Source organism: Nannospalax galili, unplaced genomic scaffold, assembly GCF_000622305.1.
Source record: "Nannospalax galili isolate Female #2095 unplaced genomic scaffold, S.galili_v1.0 scaffold120, whole genome shotgun sequence".
NCBI classification, from domain to species: domain Eukaryota; kingdom Metazoa; phylum Chordata; class Mammalia; order Rodentia; family Spalacidae; genus Nannospalax; species Nannospalax galili.
The window spans coordinates 778,248-790,079 of NW_008350324.1; the positions used below are offsets into that span (position 1 = coordinate 778,248).

The 11,832-nt window shown below is 47.4% G+C and overlaps 1 protein-coding gene across 2 annotated transcripts in view; it reads left to right on the forward strand.

The window, feature by feature from the left end:
- The window catches only part of Nos1 (nitric oxide synthase 1), a 129,728-nt gene extending 122,709 nt beyond the window's left edge, over nt 1-7,019 (forward strand). For both annotated transcript variants that reach the window (XM_008847449.1, XM_017801765.1), the window contains one exon: nt 1,621-7,019. In XM_008847449.1, the coding sequence (XP_008845671.1) occupies nt 1,621-1,636 (16 nt within the window). In that variant the 3' untranslated portion in view covers nt 1,637-7,019. The remainder of the gene's footprint in view (nt 1-1,620) is intronic.
- The last annotated feature ends 4,813 nt before the right edge of the window (nt 7,020-11,832 follow it).

Consider the following 11,832-nt stretch of genomic DNA (forward strand, 5'->3'; position numbering starts at 1 on the left):
CCCTCTGGGGACTGTGAGGACCCCAGAGTGTGAGAACCCTGCTTTGCATGTCAGCACCTGTCTAGGGTGCCCCCAGGGGAGCAACATCTTGTTCAGGGATGTTGTTTCCTGCAGCTTGGCACACCTCCGCTGCTAGTTTTACAGGTGTGCACTGGCACACTTCGCTATCTCCGCGGGTCACCTGGAAGTCAGTGGGGATGTGTTCCTGGGTGCAAATTTCCAACAGATTGGATTCTGGCAATTTCACTCAGCCTCTAGAAATTGTCGGAAACTGCCTGAGAGACTACAAGAGTGGTACGGAGTCTCACTGTTTAAACCTTGACTCCTGGAGGCAGCAACTTTGCCGGTTGTCCCAGTGTCCACCCTCACCCCTGCCCCTCATGCCGTCCCCTTAAAGCAGGTGGAACTCAGCTGTCTTCACCAGTAGCAGACTGGGCTTGGCTTCCTGAGCCTTCTCATTTTTTCCTTCTTCAGATAACTCAGCTATTTCAAAACATACTGTCCATTTGGCTCACACTATTGGTGTGTGTGTATGTATGTGCGTGTGAATTTGTGTGTACATGCATGTGGAGGCCAGAGGTCAACATTGAGTGTCTTTCTTGTGCTCCACTTTTTTTTTTTTTTTTTTGAGACAGGGTCTCCCTGTAGCCCCAGCTAGCCTGGAACTCACTATGTTGACCAGGCTGGTCTCAATCCCACAGAGATCTGCCTGCCTCTGCCTCCCTAGTGCTAGGATTAAAGGCATGTATCACCATGCCTGGCTCTCCCCTTTATTTTTGAGACAGAGTCTCTCGCTGAACCTGGGCCTCACTGATTGAGTGAGACTGGCTGGCCAGCGAACTCCAGGGATCCTCCTGTCCTCACCTCCCCAGAGCTGGGGTTTCAGACACACACAGCCATGTCCAGGTTTTTACATGGATGCCGGGGACTGAACTCAGGCTCTCATGTTTGTATGGTTAGCACTTTATCCACCGAGCCGACTCCCCAGCCTCATGTCACTGTCTCTAAGCTCACACCTTCCTTGATGGATTGTGGAAAGCCCCTTTCATGTCTCTTCTGCTAGCCAGCTGTATTGGTGAGTAAACATTCAGGCATTCATTTGTGGGAAGTCCCTACTATGTGCCAAGCCCCATCCAACATATTAGGGCTAGTAAAGAGAAATTTTCTGAGCCCAAGTACAGGCAGCTTGCTCTGGCCTCTCTTGTTATTAAAGATTTTTTTTTAATTTGTGTCTGTGTGTGTGTGTGTGTGTGTGTGTGTGTGTGTGTGTGTGTAACTATATGTTCACTTGTATGCAGGTACCCACAGAAGCCAAAAGAAGTATTGGATCTCCTGAAGCTGGAGTTACAGGCAGTTGTGAGCTTTGTGGTGATGCTCTTAACTGCTGGGCTGGCTCTTCAGCCCCTCTGGTCTCTTTGTTTGTTGTTTGGTTTTGTTTTCTTGAGATAGCATCTCACTATATAGCCCAGGCTGGCCTCAAACTTACTATCCTCCTGCCTCTGTCTCCCAAGTGCTAGAATTCCAGGTACTCACACTCCTGGCTGTCTCTGGATCATCTGAAAGAAACAAAGGGGCCTGCTCTCGGCAGTTAGCTGATGTTCTCCCCCTCTCCTCCAACAGGGTTTTCAGCTCCTAACTGGATCCTCCAGCCCCAATGGGATGGCGAGGTGGCCACCCCAGTGCTCCAGTGAAGGCGGATGCAGTTGACTAAATGCAGACACACATGGCTGAACCTTTCCCATGGGATCCCATGTGCCCCCCCCCACACACACACTGCCTGTTGTCCTGTCACTGAGTCCTGGTCCTTCCTCCTTCTCTGGGCTCGCACTGGGTTTTCTCCTTGACTCTCGTGCTGCAATGCATTGCCCTTGTACCCTGCAGTGGCTCTTACAAACCCATGTCCTCTCTACCCGCTTGCTATCAAGGGCAGGTCATGGCGCATGAAACCACTGGGTTGTGGCTGTCACTCATGTTGAGGTCTGTCCTCTGTGGTCCCCTGGAATAGCAACAGGCACTGTACTTCAGTATTATCCTGAACTAGTCCATCAACCACTCCAGCACCCTCCCATCCTTTTTTATCATGGTTTGTGTGTGTGTGTGTGTGTGTGTGTGTGTGTGTGTGTGTGTGTTTGGCCTGGGTCTCTGTCTGTCCTCTTGCCTGCACAAGTGAACCGACCTTACATGTGAGCCCGCTGCCTTCATGGAGGAAGCCCAGTGCCACAAAACCTATCCCTAACCATTGTTAATTCCTCATATGTCCATCATGAAGGATCTGTACCAGTCTTCCTGAAACATCAGCAAGTCCCTCAACAGTCCAAGTAGAAAGATCAGAGGAAACAGGTGTGTGATGGAGAGGAAGACGCCACTGTGAAAGAGTTCATGATAGAATCTCATGCATTTAGATTCCCACCCAGAGCCATGGCTGTGAAAAGAACCCAGTGGATAGATCAGGCAAGCCCCTGCCCATTGCCACATACCCCAACAATGACCACCTGATGTGGCCACACATATTGAGCCCTCTGTAGGCAACTCCATCCACAGGCCTGGCAGCCATGCTCTGCAGGGGAACATGCTGGCTGAGTGTGTCCTATTTTCCACTAGGGGAGTTAGGGTAGCTTGTCTTAAACATCCCTTCATCAAATGACTGGATGGGACGTTTTTAGTGTTTGGGAGCCTAAAAGCAATGTCAAGGAAGAATATTGAGTGTTATTTATTTTTCCAAATGGGCTTTCTGCTTCACACTTGGGAATAAGATAGGGGAACCAGATGAAAGGGATTGGAGTAGACCTAGTTATCCTCAACAGGAACCATGACTCAGAGGGGTGAGAGTCTGACTAGCCAGCTTTTAGTCCCTAAAGTGGGTCTTCTAAATTTCAAACCTGCTAAAATCACTTTGACAATGTCTTCATTCTCTGATCCCCCAAAATGGGCATCAGAGGTAGCAAGTAAAATTGGAGCCAGGGCAGGTTGGCCCTTGCAGTAGCCCCCTGAGCTCACCTTCAGAGTCAGCACGGTCGGTGGAGGGGGGCTCCCTTCTGTGCTTAAAAATCAGTGTCAGTCAGGATTAAGAGACAATTAAGAAACCCCTGTAACTCCCAGCCTCAAGAGATGGCTCCTGTGTTCCTGTTTGGTTTCTGGCTCCCAGTTCTGTGCTCCTATTTGGTCTTGTCAGACAGAAAAACCTCCAGCTCTGTGTCCTGGGACCAAGCTTTCCTGATGCTCCGTTTAGGGAGCTATTAAAAAGAAAGCACCAAGGATTAAAATTGGAGGTTCAAGACTCTAAGGGCTTCAACCCCTTTTTCTTTTTCTCTTTCTCTTTCTTTTTCTTTTTCCTCTTTTAGACAGGAACTCCTGTAGCTCAGGCTGACTTTAAACTCATTGTGTAAATGAGGATGACCTTGAACTCCTGATCTAATCTCCACCTCCCCAGTGCTAGGATTATAGGCATGTACCCTCCACAGTTTATGTGGTGCTGGGTGTCCAGCCTAGGACCTCATGCATGCTAGGCAAGAATTCTACCAACTGAGCTATATCCCCACTCTTCAGTACCCTCCCCAAGTTCAAAGACAAGTCTTATGCATCTCTGGACACCCTCACTGTGTCTCAGCACTAGCATGAGGAGTTTGTTTCTGTCATAATCTTTTCTGTCCTCCTTTAATCCTGATTTTTCATGCTTGGTCTTTGCTGGCTATAGAGACTAACCCCTAACCCCCTAACCTCTAGTGGCTCTTTCTGGCCTAGAGGTACCAGCCATGACTTTGCTTTTGTCTTTCCAACACAGGAAGCTGGCCCCTGGTAGGTCTTCTCCCTGGGACCTTCTCCTCAACCCTTTGAGACTCTGGGGATGCTTCCTAAGATGGCACTAATTCCCCTGGTCTGAACTCCTGTGTCCATCCTTCATCACAGAAGCATTGACCAGAACCTCCCTCTGCATGCCAAGCCGCATGCAGGCAAGCAAGCATGCATGCACAAGTGAGTTTCTACCTCAGGATAAGGAGCACTCCCCACGTGCCAGGCTCCTCCCTGTGCTCTGAGCAGCAGGTGGGCTAGGAAGAAATCTCCAGCCATTCCCCCAGAGAGTCCTAAGACCTGCTTATGTAACCAGGTTCATCTTTCATCCCAAGAGGGATTTTGGTTTTTCAGTGCTAGGGATGGAACCCAGGGCTCCACACATGCCAGGCAATCACTCTACCACTGAGCTACATCCCCAGCCCTCAAGTGAGACTGTCAAAAGACAGAGCGGCATGGGATGTGCTGGCTCAGTGGATTCAGGGTGGGTCAATACTGCCCTCTGTTGGCGGAGTTTAGTTCAGGCCCACAGCCAACAAGTGCAAATTTAGGGCCAAGCAGCAAGAGATCAAGGAGGGAGGAGACAAGCATTTGGGGAGACCCAGGTTGTAACCTGTTTGTTTCCCTCTCTCCCCTACATTATCTCTGACCTCATTTCATGAAAATGGATTTGACCAGGAGAAAGGAGAGGACCCCTGAAACAGGAAGACAGAAACTTCATGCTCCCCAATATGACTCCCAATTCTCATTCCTCCTGTGTGAAAGTACAGACACAGTTCAACCTCTTGGAGGGGTGAGGCCTTCCCTGGGTATCTTTGGAGGCAGATGGCAAGTGTCTTTCTTTTGGGAAAAACACTTTCCATCCCTCCCATGGGTTTTTCAAGCAGACCTGAGTCCATACACTAACTTCCCTGTTCATGCAGGAGGTCTCAGGATGGCTGCGTGACCTTCATGAGACTTCAGATCCACCTGTGCACGGTGACTCGATGAGACAATGTACCAGGCCCAAGCTCTGGCGAGCTTCCATTTTCCCCTTCATTATAAAATGTCTAGGTTCCATAGCACATGGACACAGTGTTCCAACATCAAGGTTAATGCCAGCACCAACTTGAGCAAGGGAGAGGCAGGTGGAGTCATAGGCCTTGTACCCTGGCTTTTGAGGACAGTAAAGACAGAGACAGGTTGACAGGGAGATCCAGTCAGGCCTCGATGCAAGAGAAGGAAACTGAGCCTAGGCAGTTGACACAGAACTAGGAGCTCTGTTTTCCTTTGGGGTTCCAAAGAGCTCAGGTTTTGCCCTAAGCCCAAAACAAGAAGGAGGGGCTCTCACCCAGATGGTGGAGCAAGTGGTTCTGGGCAGGTTGAGCAAGCCTGGTGTCTGTCCTTCATCCCTACAGCACCAGCCTTTTCATTCAACCCTGAAAAGTTTCAGGTTCCTAAACTGAGTTTCAAGCCAACCAAAGATTATTTTATTTACCTCCCACCAGGGGCCTTGCCTCTCAAGGACTCAACATAGATGGTCCCCAGGGACAGGGATTTTGCCTTGAGGGGCCAAGGCTAGCCTGGCTTTTTCTTTTTCCTCTTATTCACCCCTCTTCTGTCCACTGCAGGACCCCACCTAGAAGAAAAGTTAGCTGTGCTGAGTCTCAAATGTGGAGGGCCCAGGAACTCTCAGTATCCCTTTCCTGATACAAGCTGAGCACCCCAAACCCCCAATCCAAAATATTCCAAAATCCCAAATGCTCTGAGCACCACATGATGCCACAATTGGAGATTTTAGTTCATCCTGAAAATTATTTAAAATAATGGATAGACCGGGGATGGAGCTCAGTGGTAGATCACTTTTTCTTTGGGGAAAAACACTTTCCATCCCTCCCATGGGTTTTTCAAGCAGACCTGAGTCCATACACTAACTTCCCTGTTCATGCAGGAGGCCTCAGGATGGCTACTTGACCTTCATGAGACTTCAGATCCACCTGTGCAGGGTGACCAGAGTCCTGGATTCCACCCCCAGCACCATAAATAAATAAAAAATAAACAATCACCTTAGGCTATTATGTAAGGCATATATGAAAAGTAAATGAATTTCATGTTTAGAGGAAAGTCCCACACAAAAAAAAATACCCCATTATGAATATGCAAACATTACAAAATCAAAAAAGTTCAAAATCTGAAATCCCAAGTATTTTGGCAAAGGACATTCAACCTGTCATACCAACAAGGGAGGTCACCAGGGATCAACATGCCTCAAGTGTGCTTATAAGTCTGATGGTCCTGACATAGTTAAATGATTCTGAATAATCAGGCATAACTAATCGAAGATAATCAGTTACTAACACAATGGCCTGGCAGGCAGAAGCTACCTGACTTTACAAACCGCTTCCCACCATCTAGAGACAATGAATCAGGGCATGGCAGTGGCCAGATTGGATCTTGACATCTAGGAGACTCTGGCCCTGGGTCTGCTGACCTGGGCAGCATCACTATTTGGAGCCAGGTGGTTCATCATGAAGGCTGTTCTAGGTGACCTCTTCTACTGAATGCCACCAGCAGTCTCCTGTCATTTAGGACAGCCACATAGGTCACCAGAAAGTGCCCAATGTTGTCTGGGAGGGCAAGACCTCCAGCCCTTGGACCGAGGAAACATTGCTTTTGGATTTCATTGGCCATAGAACCACCCACCTGCTGCTGTGGGCCTTCTGACTGTATACCCAGAAGAGGTCCGCAGAAGTTGTTTGTTACCTGCTCCGAATCAAGACTAGAAAGCTCTGTAGAGAGGCTATGGTAGAGTATCAATCTCAAGCCAAAGGACAGCTAAGCATTTTAAGATATACTGAGGCCCCGTCTCTTGTCCCCACCCCACCTCCGTGCCCTGGGCTCTGTCTTCCTTATTTTTGTTGCTATGTTGTCTTTGTGACTGTAAGACCCACTTCAGGCTCAATAGTAGCTTTCAGGAAATCCCAGGCTCCACGTGGGATCAGACAACCCTCGTCAACTGCACCCATAGTTGTTCACTGTGGGGTTTGGGGGTGCTGGAGAGAGTGGGCAGAGCTGGGGTTCCGTCTCACCATGCACACACTATGAGAAACTCAGATGCTCCCCCCTACCTCTGACCTCTCTATGCTGCTAACCTTTGCCAAGTGTCCCGTGTGCTCCAGCAACACCACCCTCCCCCGTGCCCTTGCGAGGTTGTCCAGGCTGTGTTTGCGCATGCTCTTCTCTGTGGTCCTCATCTTCTCGTTTTATGGGATTCAACAAAAAGTCTACTTATGCTTGTTTGCATTATGGTTAAACTATTAAAAAGTGGACTTGACTTGGCTGGCTGTCATCTTTTGTCATCACGGGTTGGGCATCCAGGAAGCCCACATTGAGATAGCTGGAGGAAGCTGCTAAGGGCACTCTTAGAAAGAGGAGGAGGAGGTCAGCTGGCCAGAGGGAGAGCTGAGCTACCACACTGGCTCAGGAGAAGCTGCAGAGAGTTCTAATGATGACCTTTCAAACCAGGTCTGGTGATGTAGGTCACTTATGGCAGCTACTTGGGAGGCTGAGGCAGGAAGATCACAAATTCAAAGCTAGCTTGGGCTGCAGTCAGTTCCAGGCCACTCTGAACAACTTAGTGAGACACGATCTCAAATTAAAAGTGAAAAACAAAGAGAGATGCCTCAGCGGTTAAGAACACTGCTCTTGCAGAGGACCCGGGTTCGATTCCCAGCACCCACAGGGCGGTTACAAACCGTCCTTAACTCCAGTTCCAGGGGAATCTGAAGCCCTCTTCTGACCTCTGCAGCATTGCACAACATGGGTGCACTCTCATACATGAAGGCAATACACTTATACACATAAAATAAAAATAATAAAATATTTGGTTTTTTTTAAGTAAAAAACAAAAGGCCCAAGAAGGGCTAGAGAGATAGAGATGGCTCAATTGGAGAAATACTTGTCTTACAAGCATGAGGACCTGAGTTCAGTCCCCAGAATCCATGAACAAAAAAACTAGGCATGGTGGCATGCATTTGTAATCCCAGTGCTGGGGAAGTTGGGGCAGGAGGAACCTTGAGACATGTAGGCCAACCAGTTGAGCCTACTTAGTGAGTTCCAGGCCACAGAGAGACCTTGTCTTATAAAACAAGGTGGCTCCTAAGGAACAACACCCAAGGTTGTCCTCTGTCCTCCACGCATGTATGCGTTCCTGCACACATACATACTCCTGCACATACACAAATGCACACACATATACACACATAAAAGAGGGCTGAGGTTATAGTTAAACATTAGGTCATTTGCCTAGCATGTGCGGGGCCCTGAGTTCAATCCTCAGTATGCAAAAGAGAAAATTAAAGATTTTCCAAATGTGTCCTGATTTGGGACCAGAAGGATGGGTTTTATACCCCTAAATCAGTCCCTGTAGGGCCAGAGCACTCTTTAGCTAAAGCTACCCACAAATGGCTGACCACTGAGGGACACTGTAAGCTGCTGGCAGTGTTAGGGTGGGGGATAGACCTCCTTCCCCAAACACCACTGCATGATGCATCTTCCCTATCCTCCTCCCCAATTCCTCCTCATCCTTCTTCCCATCAGAGCCCAACCCATAAGAGGGTTCCCAGAGAGGTAGCACCACCATTACCTCAGTCCTTCCTTCCCATATACACAGCCCCAAGGAGCACAGAGCTCAAACTTAGCTGATTTCAAGTCCAGTCTCACAAGGAAGAAACTTGAAGAGCCCCTGCAAGGGCAGATGAAGAGGTGCTGGCCTGAGATACTGATCAGTTGGTTGCTATAAGGGAAGAGATGGGTGGGGGGCAGGAGGCTACATCTTTGTATGCCCTTCTGGACATAGCCATCAGGTTGTCATAGCCACTTGGACAGTCACACCAAGTTCCTGTGTTATAAAGCAAAGTCAGCTAGTGACTGTAATGGTTCAGTGGATAAAGGCATTTGATGCCAAACCTGAAGACCTGAGTTCAATTCCCACTAGGACCCACATAGTAGGAGAGAACTAGCCCCTGAAAGTTGTCCTCTGACCTCCACATGCTCGCTATAGCATGGGCAAACATACAAATATATAGACACAACCACAAACAAACAAACGAATCTAAGAATTATTCATTTAAAAAATAAACTAAAGAACAAAGTTCCTTAACTACAAGGTAATTTTCTCCAGCTCCACTCCACTCTCTCCCTTCCCCACCCTATTCTCCCCCCTCCCTATTATTTCTAACTCCTCCTTAGTCCCACCCTTGAGCCTCATGTCCAAGATCCAGTATGAGATGAAGGTTAGACATGGAGGAAGAGCCAGGGAAGGCCTCTCATGCCCAACTCCTTCCTGCCTGATAAAATTTATTAGCCAATTAACACAGTGGCTAATGGCTATGAAAAGCCATTAGCTTGACAGGGGTGCTTTGATATGTTATTTGATGTGTTGATTATGGACAGGACATGTCCCGAAAAATTCATCAGGACATAATTGACAGACACTTTGTTATCCACCTGTGATTATTCTCCTTCTAATTTAAAGCTTGGGAAACTGAGGCATAGGGAGATCAGACAGTTTGTACAAGGTCAAGAGCTAGCAAATGACAGAAATTGGGCAAGAACTCAGCCTGGCCAGCCCAAGAACCTTCACTCTAATCCACCATATTGGATATCTGCTGAGACACCAGACCATCTTGGTTCAAATCCCAGCTGTTCCACTTCCTAACTGTGCAACTTAGGATAAGTTACCCATCCTCTTTGTGCTTCCATTTCTTAACCATAAAATAGGTTCTGGGGGCTAGAGAGACAGCTCAGTGGTTAAGAGCACTGACTGCTCTTGCAGAGGATCCTGGTTCGATTCCCAGCACCCACATGGTGGCTATGAACCATCCTTAACTCCAGTTCCAGGGGAATCCGAAACCCTCTTCTGACCTCTGCGGCATTGCACGACACGGGTACACTCATTTACATGCAGGCAATACCCTCATACACATAAACTAAAAATAATACACTATTTAAAAAATAGGTTCTGAACGTTGTCATTTGTTGGATTGCAATACACTGGGGTGGGATAGGATGGTTTTGATGGGGAAATAAACAGGCCTAAACTCTGGGACTTCCAATAGCCTTGCCTTCTTTCTTTTCTGTGTTCAAGCATCTTCTCCCTGAAGCTATCGATATTTAAACACTGAATTTCTCTGGCCTCTTCAGACCACTTGTTGTCACAGGGGCCACCCACATAGGCTCAGTGCCTGGACATCGCCCCACCAGCCCAGTAGCACTGGCTCAGGGTAGAGCCTCAGTACCTGTGTGTTTAACCAGCTCCCCACCTGATGCCTATCAGGGCTAGAGTTTTGACAGGTTCAGCCTCAGAAGCAGATGGGACAATTTAACATTAAATGCATCCCAACTGTATAGCTTCTGTTGCCTGGCAACCAGGTGACAATTTCAAGTTTGCGCCAAAACAGAACCTATCCAAGCACAAATCAAAGAAGAAGCAATGGGAAAGGAGTGTGGCGTGTATGGACAGAAGGAGGGAGAAGAGGGGTTTTTAAGGTTTATTTATTTTTACTTTATGCTGTGTGTTTTGCCTGCATGCACGTATGTGCACTACATGCATGCCTGGTGCCCTTGGAGGCCAAAAGAAGGCAGCAAATCCCCTAGAACTGGAGTTATGGATGATTGGAAGCCACCACGAGGGTTCTGGGAACCAAACTCAGGTCATCTGTAAGAGTAGTATGTGCTCTTAACCACTGAGCCATCTCTCCATCTCTCCATCCCTGGAAAAGAAGATTTTTTAAGTCACGCAATCAGTCGAAAATATGGGCTCCCCCGAGGGAGCAAGATGACTCAGTAGGTAAAGGTGCTTGCCACCAAGCCGAATGACCTGAGTTTAATCCCCGGAACCCACACGATGGAAGAAGAAAACCAACTCCAAAAATGGTCCTCTGGTGTCCACATATGAACTGTGGCACTCATAAGTGCATGCATACACACACACACACACACACAAAGAGAGAGAGAGAGAGAGAGAGAGAGAGAGAGAGAGAGAGAGAGAGAGAACATATTTACAATCGGGTTGGATCCCCAACACCAAAAGGAAATTATTTTTCTCATGACCTCTGGGAGAAAATTCAGCAGATCACAGAAGAATTTAGACATTCAAAAAAAAATATTTTTTAACTCAAATTCTTTGTTTCACTAGGCCTGATGGGAAGCAGGCAAAGGGGTGAGGCATCTCCTGGTCTCCCCATATAAGAGTTTTCCCTGTGCACTATGGAATTGAACTTAAAAAGCCACACTGTCTTAGCTCTTCCCTAATTCGCTATGTGCAAGAATTTTTTACATTTTTTTTTTTGTTGAGGGCTGGAGCGGTGTCTCAGCGGTTAAGAGCACTGGTAATTCTTATAGAGGACCCGGGTTAGAATCCCAGCACCCACATGGCAGCTAACAACCATCCTAACTCCAGTTCCAGGGGACCCGACGCCCTCTTCTTTCCTTCATGGGATGCACAACATGGGTGCACTTATACACATGCAGGCAATACACTCACATACATAAAAAAAAGGAAGAAATTTTTTAAATTTTGTTGAATTTTTGTAATTTTCATAAATACAATTTGATGGTATTTATATCCCCTCATCCACACCTCTCTTTACTGACCCCATCCAATTTAATGTACTCTAATTTGTGCCCCCAAATGTCTTTCAGTGTGGGTCCATCCACTTGAGCCTGTTTAACCTACAAAGAGCCATGCTGAGAGAGACTGACTCTCCCTCTCCCAGCAGCCATTGGTTCCCAAATAGTTCCTTAGATAGGTAAAGTTGTGGTTTCTTACCCATTTCCCCACATCTTTGCTTGGATGTTGTCTGGTTTGAGCTTACCTGGGACTTGTGCATGCTGTCACCATTGCTGTGAGTTCATGTGAGTAGCTGACCATCTATCTGGAAAACTGTTTCTTTGTGGTCATCCACCCCCTCTGGCTCTTACAATCTTTCTACCCCCTGTGAGCAAGATTTTTAAAAATATTTTATTTATTATTTTTATTTTATTTTATTTTATTTTATGTGT